The sequence below is a fragment of the Leuresthes tenuis genome, unplaced genomic scaffold (assembly GCF_036924035.1).
Source record: "Leuresthes tenuis unplaced genomic scaffold, fLeuTen1.0.hap1 SCAF_24, whole genome shotgun sequence".
In the NCBI taxonomy this organism is placed as follows: Eukaryota; Metazoa; Chordata; class Actinopteri; order Atheriniformes; family Atherinopsidae; genus Leuresthes; species Leuresthes tenuis.
In genome coordinates, this window is record NW_027325378.1 from 13,468,612 (window position 1) to 13,492,604 (window position 23,993).

The window sequence follows — 23,993 nt, forward strand, 5'->3', positions numbered from 1 at the left end:
ACTGTGAGAGAATACAAGTGCACATTTAAATGGTCCATGTGCTTGTTAGCTGCAAGTGAGTGGGAACAGTAATTCCAATCTGCATTATCTAAAACCACTGCACGGATCGCATAACCTTATAATGTCCTCACAACAACTAACAACACTCGGTACAAAATTAATGGTCTTGAATAAAGGAAACAAGTTATCATTTACTTCTTGTTTGAAATGTAGAACTGCCCCAAAACAAGAAAACTACTGCATATACAACTATATAAGTGCACAAATGCACTTATTGTATGTAAGCAACTTCCAGTATGGACACAGTATAAAGTAACTAAACACAACACCCCTTCCATTTACTCTCACACACCTTTCTGAACATGAGCACATAAATATGTCATGCTTAGATTAAACTTGATCACTTGACTTATGATTGGCTGAGCTCTGGGGGACAACTGGGCCTGGAGAGAGTGATAGGCTGCCCGTGTCTACCCAGATCCTGTGAGAGAAAAGAGAGACATACATCAAACAAGTGTCAAAATTCACAGCAGGGTGCAGTGATAGGTGCTATTCAGAGGCTCTGAGGAATGAAAGGCAAGAGGAGGAGCAGGAAAGCGAGAGGGTGAAAACAAGGGACAGGAGAAAGGGCAGAGATAACTACTTGAAGGTTAGAGAGGGGGAAAAAAGCACAAGGTTTTGATATTCTGACGGCTTTATGAGCATGACATTGGGTACCCTCTGCACAGTTTCTCCTCTTGTCCAAAGTCTCGCTGTCTGTAAAAACAATACAAAAGTCAAGATTCCTTAGAGTTTTGCAGAGCTGTCCATGTTGTGCACCTTTAAACAATTAAAACCATTAGATGATATTGATAGATTCTTATCTATTTTCGCAAGCAACCCACCGAGACTGTTCATAGGCCCCACTAGACAGACAAGGATGCAATAAGACCAAAACTGACAAAGCGAAAGCCCATTAGAAACAAGGAGACTGAGTGCTGTAAAGACAGATGGGATAAAAGACAAGCCTGCAGCTCGCAGAGCCTGCATGGTGCCACCAGTGTTTTCATACTGTCGTTAGAAATAAGGAAGGTCATTAATAACCTCCTTACTGTGTTCTGCTCGGCTGCAGACTGGCGCTTCTTGCAGAGCTTAATGTGGCACTGCATGGCAGCAGACTGGCAGGCTATGTCAAAGAGACCATATATACCTGAGGACAGGGAAAGACAAGGAGAGAGGCTAGCAGACAGAGTTTGGACGTGCTTGTGCATATGTTTGTGTGTGCGCCATGTATTTAGTTTTAATTGATTTTAACTTTCTTACCTGTTTGTTTATGTCCTGGGTCTGTGCTGTCTGGCCCACTATATTTGGATGAGAATCAGATAGCTGTGATGCAGTCAGAGAAGCTGTCAGTGCTGAGGTGAAAAGTTATGGTTGCCAGTATTACTGACTGTGTTCCTTCTTGTCAAACCTTTACCTTGGCAGATGAACAAAACATAACATTTGACAGGGAGTGTTTTTTTTTTCTTTTTTCTTTTACCCTTATGGTCCAAAAATATTACATGCACATAGCCACACTGTGAATGAGTTTTTGCAAAGATGGAGTGGGTACTTTGGTGGGGAAAAAAACAAGCTTTTCCTGAGTGGCAAGGTGACTCATATAATTATTGAGTTATTTTAGGCCTCTATGCCTTTAAAACAAACCTCTGACAAATCTTAGACATTTGATTTATAATAACCATTCATTACGACTCACTCTCCTGCAACCAACCCACCCAACTCGACTGAAATTGGGAATCGTGTAGCACGTATTCAAATTGCTGCCACAGTCTTTTTGCTTAGTGACGAGATCCTCAAACTGATGCTTTAAATGTGTCAGTCAGGGGGGGCTCAAAAATAGTCAGTTGGCCATGTTTGGAAGTACGGTCACTGACACTACTGTTTATGGCATTCTGCTGTATATCTGTAACAAGAGCCTTAGGGGTGCTTATTGAATCCAAGAACAAAAAATACTGCTATTTGTGGGTGTTATAGTTACAGCAACTAGACAATGTCAACAAGTAGGACTTGGCACACGAGTTTGCTAATTGCTAGGTGCTTTAATGGAGTAAATATTCATGTGTTCGCATTAAAAAATAAATAAAGAGACACGTTACAAGAAAATTATCCTTTGTTTGATAGAGAATTTTTTAAAAAATGTGAGCTTTTGCATTATTACCTAGTTATGAACAGCTGGCAGAGTAAATCTTTATAGATTATACAAATAATAATATGTTGCATCTATGACTGCACATCTTTACCAATTGACGCAGCTCTGTCTATCACGGTTTTCTTCTCTCCTGTACACTGGCGCCTCTGTGAGCTCGCATAGATTAACATACATTCATCTTACTTCTGTCATGACAAGGCTACAGCTATATTTTTCAAATGCCTCATTGCCAGGGGAGAAAAAAACGTGGACATCACAAGATTTATTGTCAACAGTTTGCACACATACAACACCAATACTGACATTTGTTCCTGTATAAAAAGGTGTCAGTCAAGCTGTTTTATGCCCTGAATGCAGATGTGGGCCACATGTAGAAGTCTTCCTAAAACAAGCAGTGTGGAGAGTTGTGCTTACAGTACCTCTCCAGGAGGGGCTGGCTGCCTCCCAGACTGCACTGCTGTTAGAGCTGCCCCTGCAAATAAATAAAGACAAGTCTGCATCAAATCTGGGCATTTAGAAAAAGAAAAAAAAAGTCTTACTATGCTGCCCTACGAGAAGTAAAACTGAGCTAGTCATCTCTCTCCAGATATTTCCAAGAAACTATATTTAAATAAAGTCTTAGTTTTATAAAGGGCATAGTTACAATGCTGTAAATGGGCAGTTTTCCTGTTCATCCTCTAGATGTGGGTCAATTGAGATGGCACAAATAATAAACAAAAATAACATTGCAATCCAGGAATGTGGCATAAATCTTTACACACAACGCCAGTGATAACAGAGGAAATGGATTTAGTTTCAAAGAGCCATGCCGATGACAATCTGTGAGGAAGCAAATGCTCGAATGCAAAAAGGAGGAAAATAAATGTTGAGAAAGAGAAAGAATAGGGGCAGAAGATGCCTGCCAATGCTACAATCTGAAAAGCGACAGACAGCACAGTTTGAGGGTCACGGCCAAACAACAAGGCCAATGCGTGGCAGATGGGCACACACACTCTTTTGCAGTCAGTCATAATACCAGAAGAAGGAAGTGGGACATTCTTGGGCCAAAGCCTGGAGGGCTCAGGGGTGGCGGGAGAAGAGTTCAGCATGAAAAGCAAAAAACAGAGAAAACTCATGAAAAACACAGCTCATTGTAAACTACATCAAAAGGAATCCCAAAATAAGTTTGTTTTGAAGGTTCTTGTGCAAGTCAGTGAAACTTTTTCTTTTTGTACTTGTCCCATGGCACAGGAGACGGACTTATAAGCAGTGGGCAAACAGAGTTCTGTGGCAGAAGCGCTCCTCTGTATTTACTCTGGGATCATGGTCGAGGTGCACAGAGTGCAATACATAAAGAGCAGCAACCAATCAGGCCCTGATGATGGGCCGCAAAATCATGGACGGAGCTGTCCAAGGGCTCTGACGTGATTGCTGACCTTTCATGTATTTATAAAGGAGGTTAGATTTCCACTCATTTTCCATGCTCACATTTGAGCCGTTGTGAAGCAGGTCCAGGAGGTAAAAGAGTAGCTTTGTCTCGACCTGGACCGTAAACCCTGGAGCTTCTGCCAGTACCGAATAAGGGCCCACAAGCCACGGCCATTGAGAAAAGCACAAGAGCCACCTGTTTTCTATTAAATCTGTCAGAATAAATACAGAATTCAATAACCTGCAGTGCTCAAGGTGCAGTTTGTGCCAAATGTGACCCTCTGCTGTGGAGGACTGAAACCATGATTCAAGATAAATACAGAAATATATAAATGGCTCAATAAATAAAGAAATATGCCAGCGTGCTACACTGATCACACTCCTATCAGAAGATATGCCCAATGATGAATAGAAAGAGCAAACAACAACAGACAACAAAAGTGTCTATCTGGGTGATGAAGTTTATGTGTAGCTTCAAAATGTATCTGACAAATCACTCGCTCTGTAGCGAAGTGATTTCTGCTTTTATGTAGCAATATAAATCACCTGTAACACAGCTTGCACTGCTTATTTATAGCCTTATGAAACTATAGCAGAAGTAGAGAGATCTCATTATCATGCAGAAGGAACATGAAGACATTTAAACGGCCCTTTCAAAGTACTCTTAGCACTGCAGACAATATTGCCCTCTACAGGGCATACACATTAGTCACGCTTGTCTGTCTACTTTTTTTTTTTTAAGGGACAGTGATGAGATAAAAAGACTCAGCAACACATTAGCTGGTGATTTTACGATGAACACATTCACAGAAATGCTGTGATAGAACTTAAGGACCCTGACTCACTCTCTCTTGACTTCAACATTTGTCCTGCTGAGATGTCCTCTTCCAAAATGCCCCTGCTTCCTTTTTGACCCTGACCTCTGAAAAGTCACGGAAAAGTCACACCTTCACATAGAAAGCTGACGAATTCCGTCTCCAAATTAGCGTGCAAAGCCAACACGAAAAATAGAAGAAAAAGACAAAAACTGCAATTCTTATATCATCTACGAAGAGCTGAGTTTGGTGAACTGTGGAGTCGTTTCCTCTCAGAAAACATCACAGCAGCAGAACAGTTAAATCTCCAGAGATCCAGCCTAGGGTTCAGCCTCTGTGACACAAGATGGACCCCAATTTAGGACACAAAGACTGAGTCAAAACAGCAGGAGGTATGGGCTTTCTTTACTCAAGAGCGATCCGCTTCTTTTCACTTTGTGTGTGCATGCCCTGGCCTCTTTTGTTCCTATTTATGTGCTCTTCCCTTTGCTTCCCTCTCATTTGTCCATATCTTTTTCTTCCCTCACTTCCTCCATCACCTCTCCATTTCTCTCGCCATTCACCTTTTACCGATATGATGACCACAAATATAATTTGAATCTGTATGTGTGTATCAATAAAAACGAGACATAGTGTAAAACTGACCTCCTGTCAAAGTGGCAGTAAACTTGAAAATGGGTTAAATTGATACAGGATGGCCCAAATCGTACCCGAACGTAAAAGCCCTTTTTATCTTAATCTAGAGAGATTGAATTGAAAATTAAAGGCCGATCTGGTAAATCGTCTTTTTTTTTTGCAAATGAATTTGCAGCAGCAGACGCGCTGCTCCTAATGAAATCTTATCCTCAGTCCATTTTTTTTTTTTTGGGTTAATCTGGTAATGTGAGGAACCCTTATAAGAGGCTTACACACTCTGCTCATACACTGACTGATGTGAAGAACACTCCTGATTCGCCCACTCTCATGACTCACCTTCTGTAGAAGGACAGAGAGGCCCTCCAACCACTTCCACCTCTAAGTGTTATGGAGTAAATCGCAAACATGTCATGGCCTGATCCTCTGGGACTACACACAACCTATGCTGTCCTTTACTGTGTGTCTAACCAATGTCCTCCTTGCATGGATAAGGACCCACTGAGCACAGAACCACCTACATCTTTTATTCCGAGAAATTGGCTTTTCTTTTAGTCTTTCCACCCAAGCTTTTTTCCTCCAGGCATCGACATTTAATCAAACCCAAATCCCATTGTGACTATTAACATATCAGGCTGATACGAGTTGCTGTAAAAAGCTTGAGTACAGGAACCCGGAGCAGAACATTACCATAATGTGTGATCTCTATTTTCTCTCCTCCGCCTACATGTAAAAGTGCTTACCTGGCAAACAGCTAACCACAGAGAAGCATATCTTTCCCGCATTCCGTCTTTTCCTCTCCTCGCTTATCTTTATAGAAAGTGTTAATTATTTAGCTGTTTGTGAGCATGAGCCAAAGAGCATTGAGACAAACTAAGCATTTAATATTTCACCAGGCCATTAAAATCCTCTTTGGCCCCGGTGGTGACAAAATAAACAATTCGGGGGTTGTTTTCTTCACGGATGCTCTGTGCTTTTATAGATGGCGTTGCTTCTCTGCAAGCAGCTTCCGTGTATTAATCATCATAGACGTGAAGGGGGACTGATACGTGAGGTGAAACGAGAATGAAAAATGATGATGATGATTATGAGGTCAGTGGCTGAGACGTGGCCATATTGGAGGCGAGTTGTTTTCTACAGCTCAGCAGATATTGGCTGCTTTGCTTGTGTCCTTGGTGAAGGTCTTTTTGCTCTTGAATGAGCCTCAACACATCTGACCCCGCTGGCAGCCGCTCATGTATGTCAGGGCCATATGCTAGTTTGCATGGCAGTGTACACACAGGGCATGCAACCTCCCTACCTGGGACCGACGAGGGGGCCAGAATTGGTTGTTAGTCTTGTATCACGGCAGGCAATTACTTCCCTAAAACTGGGACAGTTCTCGGCGATGACAGCCACCAGAGTACGATATTTAGCGCAATGAAAAGAAATTGCTGCTGTCAGCATTGTTTTCTTTGACAGAGGATGACAAGGCGGCGGGGATGGAACAGGGCCACGTTGTACAAAGAGGATTATGAAGACAAAACAACTTTGACAAGTCTGAAATTTGAGGACACATCCAGGGAGATGTGAAAAGTATCAAAGTCAAGCTGTTCGTTGGAGGGGCTCGTTCTGCGTGCCCTTGTGAATGTGATGAATGCGACAGAAAATACAGAGAATGAATTTTACCTCTGGACTGAAAAAGCAGACACTTGACAGAATAGCGCTTCTCAAAGTGGCAGCCGCCAATACAACGCTGAACAAAGCCTCCTCTCGGCAGTGAGCATTTCACTCACTTGAATCACACACACAAAAAAAAGAATAAATTAATGAATCAGTATAAGGAATAGAATAACGGAGGTTTGAGAGGGAGGCTGAGCGAGAGCATTTGTTTCCTCAATTATAAGAAATCACTTGTTTTCTTCTTCCTAAAATTGAAAAGTGCAAAAGGAATTAAATTAGGAAGACTCAAATGAAAAGGACTTTGATCCTCACTTAATCATGCAGTTATATACTGTGTATAGCTTATATAACTGTTACATAAGCCACCTCTCTTTTTTGACTTTCAAACAATTCGAGTAGTCCTTCCTATCAATGCACCTGCTTTCTAATACCAAGGATTTCAATCTCTGTGATTGCACCACCTGAGCTACGCCTCTCACTACATCCCAATCAGGATTATAGCTTTGGCACGGATCAAATTTAGCCTCTGTGCTTCTATTTTCCACGGTTTATGATTGCCAATTTGCAGCCTTGTGTCTCCTGTATACAAGCTGCAGGCGGTGGTTGAATGCTTCGCACAGTCCGGTTGGCTTACAGTTACTTTGTTGATCCTTTAATAGGGCACTGGGTTTTATTATTCAGCATATCAAACAACATCAGTTGAGGGCCACCTGCTAATGACAAAACACAGTGCTAGCACACTGGCAAGCTCAATTTGTATTTCCTTATTAACAGGCTGTCTGGTGAAAAATATGGAGATGCTATTCATGCTCAGACAGGTAGCAACCACAAGGCAAGGCACAAAGTGGGCTCCAAATTATTCCCAACACTAACCTCTGCTGTATCCCTGCGTATTTTATTAGAATATGTTGTGAAGGAGGGTTAGAGGGAATAGAAAGGTTTCCCAAGTTTTCAGAACTTAGAATAAAATTGACTAAAGAATCAGTCCTATCAGACAAATAGAGTGTTATAAACGTCCGAGCTGTGGCTCTTGAACATGTAATGGGACGTGCAAATGTTCAGATGAAGAAACCCCCGACAAACTGTAAGATAGCATCACAAGGTGAATCATGACACTCGCTCGACTGCTACATGCTTTCAGGAAGATTTACTTCACTGAGTTACCAGCAAACCTTTCCTCCATCATCACAGACACTTTGTAGAACTCCTCCCAGTTGGACTTAATTAGGCTGAAATGGAAGATTTTTAGCTGCTGCGAGCAGATTTGGATGTAGTGGTGGGTTTGAGAAAAGTTGCATATGTTGGGCAAAGGGGGTGGATCTAGCATGATCAATCACTAGCTCGTGTTGAAACAGGCGGCACAATTAACATTCCATTTCATCACACTTTGTAAAAATGCCGAAGATTAAAAGAGGACGTCTCCCACAACAGCAAAAATGTTCATAAGCTCATCCCAAAATCTAGAACGCTTCGAACGTGGGTGCTAAAGATTTCACCATGACCCTCACGGGTCACCGAAGGTGCAAGACAGATTGCGAAATTATCTGACAGAATCTATGCCTTTTTGCTGGAGGAATGGGCGGAAAAAGTCTCAAATGAGAACTGAAAGACTCCCAGCGCTCACAAGCTCTGATATCTGCCAAAGGCTGTTTAAGTGCCGGTCATGCAGGCTGCTGAAAATTCTTCTCCTTCTCTGGTATTTTTTGAAACTGCGAGATATAGAAATGAAAAAGTAATAAAACTTAAAATATTCAAGATACGTTTCATCTTTAACTCACTGCTTTTGGAAATCAGGTCATCTTTTAGTCACTTAAGTATTCACTTAACTCTTCATAATATAATTATTAGCACATAAGATGATGAAAAAGGAGCAAATCCTCACATCAGAGAAGCTGAAGGCAGCACATAAGCTCACATAGGAAATGGCTTAAATTATTAATTTATTATCCAAGTGGGTCTGTTACTTTAGTAATCTATCAATCAATCAGTTTCTGCTAATAAACTGACATCTTGGTCTGTGATAGTCTGTTCTTCTATGCTGTGCTATCTCAGCACAATCCTGATATTGGACTCCTGTTTAAAACATTTATTGGAAGTTACTAACGTTAGTTGACATGAAAACATGCCCAAGGCTGAGCTCAGTTATAGAAATTAACCAACAGAGTAAAACATCAGCCCACCAATAGGACGAATGCAGACTAATCCATCGGGACAGATGTCCAGTTTTCAGGGGAAATGATTTATTCGCTTCAAAAGGAGGGGAATAAAAGAAAGGGAAAGAAAAATACAATGCTGAGAAGGAGGCTGAGTGAGGGGGAAAAAAAGGGAGGGGGAACACCTTGTCCTTAGCAGATATCCCCCACCCCCTCGCTGCTTCTGGGATGGTGTGGTCCAGGAAGCGCGCCTCTGCTCTCCTCTTCTCTCCGGCTGAAGTGAATCAGCTGACGAATGGTATCTCCCTCCTCTCCCGGATGGATCGCGCCGCTGAACCCGGCCAGCCTGAGCGCTAGCTGACACCGGAGCAGGTTGCCCGCAGCTTGCTCTCCACCCGCTGGATGTCAAACGGACCGAGCCCCAAGTAAACGCTCTCGCACCCTTAAAAAAACAACACAAAAAAACCCAAAAACAACAACAAAAGAAAAAGACAGAAAGAGACCACTTTATTATTCATTTACTTATTTTTTTTTTTACCTTCTGTCGGACAGGAAGCCGCCCGTTTCCCCTCACCATGGCTTCCAACTTCAACGACATAGTCAAGCAGGGGTACGTGAGGATACGGAGTAAGAAGCTGGGGGTGAGTACTGTTGCACTTGCTGTCGAGCGCGGCGGACGAGAAGCGGGAGGAGGAGGAGGAGGAAGGGGAGTTCCAGTTGTTTGAAGTGAGAGGCAGCTAGGTTAAGGAAGAGGCTTTAATTGTTCCATAGGCAGCGGTCTTGCTGTGAGCCGTACCAAAGGAAAACGGATAAGAGCCGCACGAGCAGCGGCCAAGTTTCTCTCTCAGTGCTTTGAGCTCGTGCACACCCTGAGATATTGAGGAAGTCTGGATGATTGACAGCTGGTGTCATGCGCAGGTGGTTGTAAAACATACCCCCCCCCCCCCCCCCCCCTTTGTTTCCAGTTGAAGCAGTTTGTAACTTTATTTTTTTCTTCAAGAAAGTTGGGCTTTAGCTAACTTTGCATATTTCATCTAATTACTCCCCTTCCAAAGGAGAGAAGCTACCTTCTTTTGGAGATACAAAGGCTAGGACTGATAAGTTCAGACAAAAGTGGTGTGACTGACATTAGTCTGATGACGTAACGTACGTGATTTTGATGTGGAGACTGTAAGATGGAGAACACAATAACAACACTGAGAATGCCCTCAGAGAATTATTAGTCTCTCGATGAATTATTCTCTGTGTTGAATCAGTCTGATGGCAGCTCCTCTGCGCCTTGATAGTGGACTTTTATTTAGATATAGGAAGTAGAAAATAATTCCTAGGCTGCTTACATTGAAATGAATGATACATATTCAATCACGAGGGCCCTATTGTCTGACTCATAAAGCCATCTGCTTTTGTTCATACTTCCAGCTCATTACGCTAACAGAGCGGTCACACTCCCTGTCCTCTGATGAAGTGTGATGATGGGGGCTAATGATGTCTGCCTCCTCACATCATCACCTGGCTTCATCAACACTATTCTGCTGTTGTTACAGCTCTTGAGGATCTCTTCGATTTCTCGCCGAGAGTAATCATTGTTGTGAGGGAGAGAGACAGTGAAACCGTCGTGTCTGTGAGGGTCTCGAGCCCCGCAATGAAACAAATGAAAGCACAAGACGTCTCTTGTTGTTAACATGCTAATAAGCTTGCTCGTATCCAGCTGAGTCAGTTTGTTTGCTTTCTGCATATGCTGTTAGAAAATGTTGGTAGCCTATGACTTTGTAAAGCAAGTGAGGAGCGCATGCTGTGTTGGCTGTGCTGGAGGTATGGATGCCATATAGCTGCCAGCTCTGCATCTCATCCTGCTGTTTATGGAGGAAAAAAAAAAGAAGAAAAAAAACAGTTTGTGTCCCGATCGCCCACACTCCCTCAGTCCTCCACCGCTCGCTGCTGTTTCATCATCGAAAAGTCATGCTGAGATAGCCTCAGAGGACCCCAGTGTGGGCAGCCTGAAAGGATTTATCTGCACACGTAATGGTAGTTATTCCAGGACGGCTCTCATTTGGAATCAGACAGAGCAACACAACAAAACTAAGCAGGATCAGGCATCTGTATGCCTGAATCAACAGGCAGACATCTGGGTTATTATTTTTATTACATTTCTTTTTCTGTGGGGGAAAATGCCATAATGTAGAGTGATTAGAGAGAGATACACGTGTGGGTTGACTGGAAAGATACATGTGCAGGGAGATGATTCACAGCTGGCAAAAAGAAAAGAAAAAAACATTTTTTTTTGCTGCTCATTTGCAACCCAAATCCAAACATCTTGTTTTGGTCTTCCCTTTTTCCACGTTGTTGCTGATTTACCGGCTCAGTGATGTGTGCATAACTGTAAAGCGAGACTCGAGGCATCCTCTTCCTCGTGTGTTGTACAGAAATTCACACCGGAGGGCTAACAGAGCACACTGCCATTTAATGAAACGCTTGCGTCTTTGCTTCTTTAAAGCAAAGCTTTTTCGTGATTTAAGAAAAAACGTCAACGTCTATCTGTCTAAAGATGAACGACTAAAGACGAACGGAATTAGAGTGGCACGTGAGACAGGTTTAAAACGGGGGACAAAACATTCTTTTGACATTGTAAGCAAGATTGTGTCTTGTCTTTTCTTTCGTTTTTCTTTTAATGAAGGCGCTGCCATGAAGAAGTTTGGGATTCCCAAGAGATTTGAACTTTCATATGTTGGGACTGTGACTTGGCAACGGTTACCGTTAAGCAAGTTTGGAAGCTTCATGACCTCTCTGACTCGTCACACCCTGTCCCGACGATAAGCGCTCATGTTTTGTTCTTAACAGCAGCCTAGCTCTCTGAATTGGTGAGAAAGAACATCCACAGAAGCAGAGGAAGGCTACAGGAGGATAGTAAAGTCATTTTAATGCAGCTGTTCACTCAGTTCATTATGTGTATAAAAGTCAGTAATCAGGGAATGGTGGAATTCAAGTTTAGGTCCTCAAGACCTTTAAGAGGATTTAGCTGAATCTGTTGTGCATCTCCAATAAAATGCTCTCCGGAATATTCATTAAAATTCCCACCTCACAGCGGTGTTTCGATGTGTAAACGCTCTTCGTCAAAGAAAATGGCGCCCGGAGGAAAACGGAAATCGGTCTCTGAGGAAGTCGGATGATCTGGAGACAGAATAATGTATGAAAATATAAACGTTTGACCATGTTTTATCACCAGTTCAATAAAACTTCACGATTGCAAGCTCTGGGACTATAATATACACTGTTGCAAAAATGACATGGTTGATTTAGAATAAAAATCTTTATAAGACGTTATAGATAACACTGAATGTTTTAACCCGACTGGATCCAGATGGTCAGAATGTAGACTCATTTGTGTCAGTATTGGGCTTCAAGGAGAGGATTTGTGATTAAAAAAACAACTGGCATATCATAGAATCCGATCCAGGCCTTTAAAAGGGCATTACGATGCAAAGCGCTGTTTTGTTGATAAGACGCCGCCCACCGTGAGAGACTCGCCGGTTGGAGCAGATCTTCCACGGGCAGTAGCTGTGTTCGGTGGAATTTCACATGCGAGGCCGCCATGTTTCATCAGCACAAACGGGGGAATCTTTTCACACTTAGGGGTGTTGTAACGTGTGGCGCTAACAGTGCAGTTTGGCTCATACTGGACCAACTCCACAACTCCAACATTTTCTCTCTCAGTTATTGGGTTATTAAACTGGTTAGACTTGCTCGGCACACTCAATTGATGTCGAAATATCATCAAAGGTTCACATTTGAATCGATTATATAGCTTTTGATCACCTGGCTTGTCAGACGAACAGTTGCACTTATAGGAGTAGTCTGTGTATTCTTTTGTCTTGTTTTTTTACAATTTCTGCTTGTTTCACTTCAACAAAGATAGCCTTTTTTTTTTTTTTTTTTTGCGAACTTTCTTGTAGTTCGCAAATAAACATCTAACCAAGGCTGATGCATTTTAGAATGAATTTTTCAAGCTGAAGCTTAGCTGTAAGCACAGAATTAGAGGGCTTATTTGGAACAGAAGGACTCTTAGCCGGTTGCAGAAAAACATTTACAATCTTGACACTTGCCAGAGAGGAGATTACTGTGTGCCCACCATACAGGATGCCAAAAGAATTTCAGTACGACCGCTATTCTTTCCTTTTTTTGGTTATTCTTACTGTTTAATGGCCCTTTTATCCTCTTAATTCTCCAAAAGTCTGTTTCAAATGTCCAATGAATATTCACAGGAAAAGTAGAAAATACAAAAGACTCATTACCAGGTGCGGGGTCAGGTAATATCTCTAGAGTCCCTATTTTTTTTAACACTAAATTGTTTTAATTTCTGAGATTTGCTTTGCCTTTGTAAGGCGAGGTTTGATAACCAGCCCTGCGGCTCTGTGTGAAGTATCTGTGTTAAACTGCAAGTCTGAGCCAGATATGTCCATGGTGTTTTCCTCCCCATGTGATGGTTATTAAATACATTTTTTATTTTTTTTTAAGGCTTTAAAGGTCTCTCAAATATCACATATCGAGACTTTGGATCTCCGTTGACCTTCTAATGCTCCCGCACTGGTTTCTGTTGTAACGCTGTGCCATTTAAGATGATTTAAACATTATTTTTATTAAAATGCGGTGCAGTTGAATGCTTCTCCGTATGCGATATGTATTAAAGTGGCCACAGCAACATGAACAGCTTTGGCTGAACTCATCAGCATCACTCACTGTGATTGGCTCATTTCCAAAGCCCATCATGTGTGAAGGTTGGGGCCATGAGGTCAGTTCCGTGTTCAGCAGAGTTCTCGAAAACACCTACTGAGGCACTTTTCTCACCTTTTTTTTTTTTTTCCTCATTCGGGAGCATAAGTTTTAGTTTGAACTGACGTGAATGCCAACGATTTCCTACAGTAACTAACTTCTTTGTTTCTTTGTTGCTGAGGAGACAGGGGTGCTGTACTAGAGAATCTTGAATGCAGGAGAGGTATCTTTCCTTTCTCATATTCCCCTCCTTTTCCTCACCTCTAAACCTATTCTGTCACCTCCCCTCCCCTCCATCTCACCTGTAATCCCAACACGTAACAGTGTTGCTCTCATCTTCTCTCCCCTCTCTTATCTCTCTTCCTCTTTCTTCTCCTTTATCTGGATATCTAACTCACCTTATCCCCCTTTCTTCCTCACCTTTCTCCCCTTCACTGGTTTGTAGACAGCTGTGGGACCGAGCACAAAAGCATCCTATTCATCACCCCATGCTGCACCCTCCATAACCTCAAAGGGCTATTCCCCCTGACACAGTGCAAAGACACACACACACACACAAATTGGCTCGGTGCAACACTGAAGGACTGGCACACACATCACACACGCACCCAACAATCAAGTAAACAATCTTCTGCCAGAGAGCAGTGTGTGAATCGTCAATTAATTTGAACCGTGTTGCTTTGTACCATACAGGTTTTTTTTTTTTCTTTACACGAAGACAAAAGCCAAAAAACAAGTGAATTGTCTCTGGGGCAGAGATGAATGAAATCCGACTGCGTCTCGGAAACAGCAATGGCTGTCATCAAGGCACGCTCTTTGTTCTCTTTCTGGAAAAAAAAACCCCAAACGGCCGATGCTATCAGTGGGATGGGCTCCCCTTGAAAGGCCGAATAACATGACCTTTGAGGAATTTGTGTGTGGGTCTCAGTCCAGGTACATGTTTCCTAGGCTAAGGACCACCGTGGTAAATAGAAAAGGTCAGCTGTTGAATGTTTTCTTCCCGTCCGCCCAGCTTTTCTTCAGCCCTGAACAAAACTAGTCATTTTTTAAGCTTGCTGCGGGTTCAGGCTTGTCTGCCATTCTCATCTATTTATGTCCATGTTTGGACGCCTTAAACGCGTTTGAGATCGGGTGCCGGCTCACAGGTAGGCGTACGGTGTTTTAAGAGGACACGGAGCTCTTCACACGTCTTGTTAGAATTATACTTCTCACCCTCATAAACATGGAATAACGTTGTCAAACCAATACACACAGAAAACTCAGCGGTATAGCTAATTTAATATTTATTTATCAGCAGGAGTTTGATTTGGAGTCGTCATGTGGGGGTCTCAGTGGTGTCAGTTGCCATGGGTGCAAATGTGTGTGTCAGTAGCGGTGACAAGCTAAATATTTCTCTCACACATGGGCATGGATTTGTGATATTTGGTGTTTCATGGCGCTTGAAATGTTTTTTCAGTTGGAGAAAGGCCTGAGAAAGGTCTGCAGGTGGACCAATCCAGCACCTGGCCTCTTCTACGGTGAAGCCATGCTGTTGTAATAGATGCAGTTTAGCATTGTCTCGCTGAAATATGCGAGGCATTTCCTGAAAAAGACTACATCTGGATGGGAACATGTTGCTTTTATTTCAGCTTTGAAGTTGCCAGAGGTGTACGTTGCCAGCTCCGTTGGCGCTACCGCACCCCCTTATCGTCAGAGATGCATGCTTTTGAAGTAAGCGATGATAGAAAAACAGATGGTCCCTCTCCTCTTTAGTTAGGAGGATAATCCGTGATTTCCGAAAAGAATTTCAAATTTCCGATTTGTTTCTGGCCACACAGCAGTTTTCCACTATGGCTCTGTCCACTTTTAATTGAGTTCTGGCCCAGCGTTTCTGGATTATAATCATTATGACAGAGCTTAAACCTGCATTTATGGACGGCACGGTGACCTGTGTTCACAGACCATGATTCCTGGAAGTGTCCCTGAGCCCATGCTGTGATTTCCGTGACAGAATCATTCTGTTTTCTAAAGCAGTGCTGCTTGAGGGCCGGCAGATCACGGCTACCAATATTGATTTTCGGCTGTGTCCTTTGTGCAAAGAGATGCTTCCGGAGTCTTTGAATCTTTTGATTATTTATTTATATATATATGAAGTACTGTAGATGATGGAATATTTAGACAGTCTTACATTGAGGAGCAATATTCTGCAGTCCTCCTCCAACCTTTTTAAGATTTGCTGCTGCTGTCAAATTCAGGATGAGACCATATTCTTCATGAAATAGTAAAGCATCTCACTTTTGATATTTGTTATGTATTCTATAGTGAATCAAAGCATGTGTGTTTACGTTCATTTACACCGACAGCCATGTAGGCAGCCATTAAAATGGACAGAAATTGAATAACAGGATGAACTGTTGATGGAGGGCTGGCAGGTAGTGGGAGGAGAGGGGGAAGTAAAAACATCTCAGCTGTACTGCTAAAAAACTTTGATTAAATCTCACCAACTAGCTTTATGTAACAACCACATTAAGCTAGCAAGCAAAGTTGGCAAGCTTACGCCCGGCAGAATGAGATAGATTGGTAGAAATTGAGGTGCTTGTTGTCCAAGTCGAAACTTTTATGTCACATGTTGCTTGGTTCATCAAGTCTCTGGGTTACCAAAGATAACCTGTAGCCAGCGGGGTGTGCTGCTTGTTAATAAACCAGGAGCTGGTCCGGCAGCTGTGGGGAACAAGTCAACATCCATTACATTCTAAACATCCATTATTAAAGATATATTTGAATCTTGTTCAGCTGAATGACTCGATAGCATTAGTGCAGGTTCCGAGGCTGAGGCAGCGCAGCTCTGCTAAGTTTAGTGTCTTATATCAGTAATTGGTCACATGACTGCATGTAAAGTTAAAGGGCCCAGTCTAAGGTGACCACAGTTCTGAAATGAAAATCGGGGACATTTTCAATGCGGCGGTGAAAAATCATTAAATATTATCATTATGAAATAAAAAAACAGGGAGAAGTACTTTTTCATGTATTTTAACTAGAGCTGGGCACATTTACGCATTATTTTTGCGTTAACTAATGAATGAATTATCACAAACAATTATTTGTCTCCCATTAACGCAGTTTTTATTATTTATAATTTTTATTGTAAACGTCTGTTGCTCACTGGCTTTTATTTTGAAAAACTCCATCGTGAGCGAGCCTAGTATGTTGTTTACTGCTGCGGCTCACAGGAAACAGTCAGGAACGAAAAGAATGGCGGACGAAGCGGGCTAAACAAACATGGAGAAGGTTATGGAACCTTTACATAGCCATTTTCATTTCCATGTTCTTCCAGAGGCGCAGTCGACAGAACCAAAGTTATTTGTTAGCACTGCAACGTTGAATTGTCTTATCACCGGAGAACTGTACAGTTCCAATAAAAGTGCGTTATTTGCTACTTTTTTATTCATTATTGGATTTTGCACATAACAATGCGATTAATCGTGATTAATCACAGGAAATCATGCGATTAACACGGTTGAAGAATTGAATATTTGCCCAGCCCTAATTTTAACCAGCTATTATTACACAAAAGGTTGCAATCAAACAAATGGATGACATCACCAACCCTCCATCCACTGAGGAAGACAAAAATATCAGTATGAGTTATGGATTTTTTTTTGGTCAGAAGTTTCTACTCGCAGCCAAATACTGAGCTGATATTTATGACACAAAAGGTGGCAATCAAATAAATGGGTGACATCACAGTTTTCTCCTCATCCATCCACCTCCACCTCAGGAGCCTGGGTAGAATAAGAGCAGAGGAGAACATGAGAAAAATATGCTAATGTTAACGTTACAGCTTCACTAATGAATGATATGAAAACGGTGTCATAATGTTAACGTTCACTGACTTTTATAACGTTACGTTAGAGAAACAATCATACTGACTTGAACGTTGCATCACTTCACTTCACACACACTCACAGCCAAGTCTACTGCCAGTTCACACAAAATAAATAAGTTAATACACAACATGCCATTTATTGCAGCCGCTGGCCTCCTTTTCTTTCCTTTTTCTCGCCTATTTGTGGTTGATGACGCTGCTGCGTCTGTACGTCATACGACCTCTTCTCTGGCGATGCGTTAAATGGCTCCCGTAATAAGTGGCGTTTGAGTCTGCGCGCAGTTCCCCCTATGTCCCCCTATTTTGACACTTTCGGGGTCACCTTCGCCCAGCCATCCTCAAGAAGTGTGTGGCCGGTCAATCAAACTTTATTTGCTGAAAGTAGAAGCATGCTGGGAGTAAATTAGACCCGTAAAGGCTTAAAAAACTCCCACAATAATTCACTTAAAGATGCTAGAAAGCTGGACAGACTAAATGGAACCACAGTATCTATTTTCAGTGGGTGCATGATGGCAAAAGAAATCTTTTTTATGGGTTTTTCTATAAAAGAAATTGATTATGTCTCATTTTATAAGTCGCAACCACCTTTGCTTCTCCCTGATCATCTTTTGTGCCAAATTCCCCACACGCCATACCCTTGATATTTTGTGTTCATCCTGCAAAACATGAAACAGTGAGATGTAATGTATTCATGAATTCATGAGATTCAGAATATCCGAAAATGAAGTAGTGAACTGCACAATGAGTCTGTCTTTCTCTCTCAAAGTCAGGCGCATGTGGAAGTGAAACAAGCGAGCTGATTTAGACCTAAAAATACAGGAATAATGGAGAGCGTATGCACTCTCGCGTTGATGTAAGTCACAGAAGCAAAAACACAATTGAAGTGCCTTGGTCAAACCACAACATTAAATGTCAACGCAGAAAAACACATTAAAAATACATCAGATCTGGTTCAGAGTGAGGAGGAGTGAAAATACAATCAGCCATAAGTCTGCATGTAAATAAATAATCAGCGAACCAATAAGCATGGCTGCGAACGAAGACTTTAAGTCATTCATCATCTCAAAAACAGAGATATACTTTGCGGGGAAAAAACCACGCACAGTGCTGTTTTTAGATCTAAGTGATTTAAAATGACTTTTTTTCCCTCCTTAATACGTGAACCGTTTCTCAATAATGTGTGTGCATACGGTCTCTTTGACGGCAAATAGCTTTTTGAGATGTAAGAGCTTGAAACTAAACACTCGGGCTCGATTGAACACAAACCACTTTTGGAGTATTAAAGAGTTAAATGTCCAAAGTTTAATAGAAGATGCACAAGACAAGAGGTGCTTTGTAGAAATATTGTCCAAAAGAGACGGTAAGGAATGATGATATCCAGCTACGTTTCATTATGAGGATGAAAGATTTGGCAAGAAGTGAAGGTTGTACATCTAAAGTTGCGCAAGAAAAGGATTAGTCGTTTAATCAATCGGTCGATTAGCCAAAAAGCAACATGTGACCGATTTGGTTTCAGCTCCTCCAGCGAGAGAATTTCTCAGCTGTATATCACGATAAATGCGATGACTGTAAAGATTTGCACTGCTGGTTGCACAACACTGAGCTATATGAAGGTGCAAATGAGAATGTTTTTTCCTAATTGTTATTGATATGTTAGAGGACAAACATTACGGGAGGAAATGGTCAGAAAAGGAACAGTGAATTACACCGTTCTGAACTGTTGCTCATTCCATCTGTTTTTTTTTTTTTCCCATCCTCATGTCCCTTAAGGCCTCCCACTCCAACCTGCTCCGTTTTCCCACCTGCTGCATCACCTGATCTACCCACCTGATTCTGCAGTATACCGCCTCCCACCCCTCAGTCACTCGGCTGGCTGCTTTGCCCCGTTGCTCCCCAGCCCACCGTCTCTCAGCTCGTGCCTCGCTTGTTATTCTGAATTCACTCTCAGCTTGCGGGCCTTTCTGTTTGTTTGCCTGCTTCTTTATTTTTTTTTGTACAACCTTTACTGCTGGTTAGTATGATGATCTCACCTTGTGTGTCATGCATGCTTTTGGCTCCTTGTCTAAACCTTGATATGATTACACAAAGAAAGCTGAATGAATCCTCCTGAAACTTGAAAGCTTGTCCACTTGCAATCAGTTTTGAGCATCAACACAGTTAACCTCCAAGCCACCTGATTCATTCAGTGATCGTAATGTACCTCTCGTGGGTGCAGTGTGGGCTCGGTGTCTGGGAATGAGGCCCCATATGTTTCTTGAGTAGCCCCGTATCACAAGGCAGATGAAATATAAAAAAAACTAATGCATTGGGAACATGCATTAAGCCCCCATAAATAATATGACACATGTGTGCAGAAAAAGACAAGCAGCCACGGTTTTGGTTGATTTGTAGTTAATACAAGAAGCCTCTTCCTGAAGAGAAAGGCATAGGTGATGCTGGAGGGGTTGGAGGAGCCCTGCAGCAGCAGAGTGGTGCCACCTCAGCTACAAGCTCAGGTTGGTGACAGGGAGGCATCTTTATCCAGCTGGTCTTCCTTTGTGGTTGTGAAGCATTTTTGTGAAAAGATAGAACCTTTATGATAACAAGTATGTCCAAGTGACGCATTCAGAGATGACTGTAAGATGGACTTCATCACAGACCAGGAAATGCGTATGTTATAACAGATGAATAAACAAATGAAAAGTAAGAAACAAACGGCTACGGCTCAAAAAATAAACTGGCTTTCAATAAAACTGTCAATTATAAAGGGTAACGTAAGGGCGAAAAGTTAACCAAACAGCAGAAGTTGAGCTATCAAAGCAAAAAAATCTTCAGAAATGAAGCTTATGTTAAGGCGCACTCGTATCAATATTTTCTTAAGATGTATAAAACCGATTAAAAGAAAAATAAATAAATTAAAAAAAAAATTCTTTGATCTCGCCTGGAAAAAATGTGAAATTTAATTAGACATTTGGATGCCATAAAATCTCAACCCTTGCACGAGCAGGGCTGGAGTGGTGAGGAGAGCAGGAGGAGCAGAGGAGATGAGGAGTGCAACAGACGGATGGGACACCGTAAGAGCTGGACAGGCAAAGAAGAAGAGAACAGAATTGGGCTCGGTTCTAAACAAACTCTTGTCGAACACTAAAGGCAGAAACTGACACGCGATTTTGTAAATGATAATAAAAACTGTTAGCAGCTTACAGTTAAGTAAACGTCTGTCATCCATGTCAAGGTTCCAATTTCTTCTCAGTGTTTCACTTCTGCTGCTAATGATAAAAAATGACACCATTCTGAATGGGGAAACTCAGATTGGACTAATGTTGTTTAGATTTCATGTTATAAATGTCAGTTCCTTTCTTTTCCTCTGAGGAAAAAACTCAAATAAGCACCATCCCGTTGTATGAAAATCCAAAGAGTTCTGCACTGGGTTAAGCCCGGTTTATACACTCTAACTTAGACTCTGACGTTCATCTGGAATAATGACATGACAGAATACTTATTAAATCGCTTTTTCCCCCCCCGGTAACTCCAACCCTCTCGTCTACACGGAGAGATTACAAAAGCTTAAAAAAACAACTATCTTAGTGAAACTTTCGACAGGAGTCTGACACAGTCTGCAGCTTACAGAGCCAAGTGATAAAGATTAGAGGTTACCGCAAATAAAAGAAGCCGGTGTCTTATTGTCATTAAATATGAAAAAAACAAAACAAGTATAGCGTTCTGACTCTTTAAGTACTTTTCCTTGTGCTGCTCTGCTCCCACGTCCAGGCACAGAAACTCCCTCCATTAGCAGCTATCAACAGACTTATTCCTCCTTTGTCTTCCTCCCAGCTTTTTTTCAGATCTACAAGCGCTTGTGTCCGGCAGCCAGTGGCCTATATGTGGACAGCGTGTATTGTTATGGTGTGTGGGTTTGTTCCCACTTGTTGGCGCAAAAGCACCCGACACAGCGGAGGCAAAGGAGCGGAGAACAATGTGTCTATTGTCCAGGATGGCACAGCCGTTTAAGACAGGCTCTTGCCACTTCCATTCACTCACTATTAACCATGACGGGCTGTCCAGGACGGGGCTTGTTTGGAGATTTCTCAGAACGAAAACTGTACTTGTTAGTGGGCCGTTGAAAATGCGCACCCAGCTGTGTGCGGGTTTCCTCACGAGAGACTTCAGAACAACACGCTACATGTAAAGAAATCAGATTATATCGGTTAGGACGTGTTTTTTGCGTGTTGCATTTGTGTCTTAAGTCCCTCTTTCTGGTCACAAGATAGACATTTGAACTGAGGCGGCGAAAAGCATTGATTTGGTTATGGTTTAATTCGTGCCATTAATTCACAGAAACGAGGAGCTATATACCGTGTGGTCATTTCCTTTGGTTTTCATCAGCTTCCTCCATCAGACGAAGGCTTCAAGACAAATCGCCGTGTCTTATTGGCCCTGATGAAAAGCATCTCCAGCAGGATATGGGAACAACAGCGCCACAGTCGTTATTCATGGTGAAAAATGGGCCTCTGTTATTTAGTCGCTTTCATTAATAAACCTGCCGGAATCTCACTTGAACACTTCATATCATTGATTCCTGTTCTGACTGATTGATAAAGAAATCTTCTTGTAGTGAATTGGGTCAAATTATTTGCTATTAATTTAGTCTTAAAACCCAACCAATGAAATATGGCCCAATAACAAGGTTTGTGGTTAATAACAGCGCATAGCAACACAACAGAGGCTGGCAATGGAATCTGCACACACTTGTGTCCTCCTTAAGATGAATTGTTATCCGGTCTTTTGCAGTCTTGAATTTGAAAGTCATGCAGATAAATGTTCGGATTGAGATTTCCATGCTGCTTTTATGGGGTCTGCATCTGTTTGTTGCTACTCCGTTGGTCGTCATCTGCCATTTAACAGACCACATCACAGTTAAGATAGTCTAGTTTTAGTTCCCTATGACCTCAAAAATGATATTATACTCAATTACAGGTTCGTAACTTTCTGTTAGAAGTCTAATAAAACAGGGTTTATGTGCTTTAATCTTTATTTGTCTTGCACCGTACTTTGCTCTTGTCATAGTCTGTCTGGAAGACTTTTTTTTTTTAAAATACCTCCTAAAAGGCTCAGTCTTTAGTTTGGCTGATTGGTCGGAAATGTGTGCAAGACAGGAGCTAACTTTTAAAAGAATTTGTCAAAGCAGGTGTGATGCAAACATGTTTCATAGGGAAGAAAAAGAAGCCGTAAAAGAATGACAATTGTTTATGTAGAATCTTATCCTGATTAGAGGTGATCGTGGTTGCATGAAGGCCGTATTCGACTTCCATGTAAATGTTGGAGAGGAGCGGGATGAGAATGAGAGAAGAACCGTTTTGATAAGAGTTTATACCTTTTTATTGACATAATCTTGTGGCCCCTCTACTGTCCACTGTTTTTGAACTCGTCATCACTTTTCTTTCTGTCATCTTTGTTCAAGCCCAGCTAAATAACGCAATACTGCGTAGCTCAAATGGTTGAGCAGCAGGCTGTAAGCCCCCAATGCAGTGAGCCTGGGTTTCCAACCCAGCCCGGGGCTCTTTGGTGCACTTCATCCCCTTTTCTCTCTGCCCCTATTTCCCTGCCCTCTCCTCACTGTCAATAAAGGCCATTAGAGCCTGTAAAACCTTTAAAGCAAGTCCTGCTCAACTAAACCCATCTCCTCAGTTACTCACATTTCAGATGGTTTTCTGGTTCGTGTTTGTATGAATTGGTTAAAAAGAAGAAAAAAACTCAACTTATCCCAAGCTAAGAGATTAATTTACCAACTTCTCCTCATATCAGACTAAATTTTAGCCATACTTTTTTCGTAAAACTAGTACTTTTAAGATAAATTCCCACTACGGGACATTGTTAGTGCCATCTGGTCATTGTGGTGTTCACACTGTCTGAGTTTTGACTTTCTTCACCCTACTAAAATGATATGTTGTGGATGATATGTTGATAGTACTGACACAGTCACACACAACGCAATATTTCATCCGGCTTCACCTCCCGACTCGTCTGACGGATCTTTATCAAAGAGTTCCAGCCGTCATGCAGACAGATTTCTTTACTCCTCGTTAACATTGCATGAAACAAATAGCTCCTGGTGATCCAATCTGTTCTGCTCACCTGATTTGTTGAGGAGAGCCACCGGTTTCTCCCCACAGCTCCTCATAGTTTCCTCACCATGCTCCGTCATTTCTGTTGCGTGTTTGTTATTCACCCTTTCTTGATTTCCCCTGTCATGTCCCAAGACCCCATCTCTTGTGTCACTAACTCCACCTCCAACTCAAATCCTACCTTTGAATTTTGTTTGTTAATGCTGTCTTAATACTGTCTTTCCACCACATTGAGATTTTATTTACTCCTTTCACTGGTCTCTCAGCACTGACTTTGTCTTGGTAGAGACGTTTAGGAGATCATTGTCTCTTTTTTGTTGTGGATGAAAAAAACATCCATGGAAATCTAATGGTTTTCACTAAGAGTAACGTCGGGTGTTTTAATTCTGAAAAGGGAAA

General features: G+C 41.9%; 1 protein-coding gene and 1 long non-coding RNA gene across 3 annotated transcripts in view; one reads left to right on the forward strand and one right to left on the reverse strand.

Moving 5' to 3' along the window:
* Window positions 1-9,210: 9,210 nt before the first annotated feature.
* dok6 (docking protein 6) overlaps window positions 9,211-23,993 on the forward strand; it is a 48,485-nt gene continuing 33,702 nt past the window's right edge. For both annotated transcript variants that reach the window (XM_072378211.1, XM_072378212.1), the window contains exons 1-2: window positions 9,211-9,283; window positions 9,411-9,499. In XM_072378211.1, coding sequence (XP_072234312.1) covers window positions 9,434-9,499 — 66 coding nt within the window. In that variant the 5' untranslated portion in view covers window positions 9,211-9,283; window positions 9,411-9,433. The remainder of the gene's footprint in view (window positions 9,284-9,410; window positions 9,500-23,993) is intronic.
* The window catches only part of LOC140284349 (uncharacterized), a 48,331-nt gene continuing 33,549 nt past the window's right edge, over window positions 9,212-23,993 (reverse strand). The window contains exon 3 of the long non-coding RNA XR_011910191.1: window positions 9,212-9,300. This is a non-coding gene — a long non-coding RNA (uncharacterized lncRNA). The remainder of the gene's footprint in view (window positions 9,301-23,993) is intronic.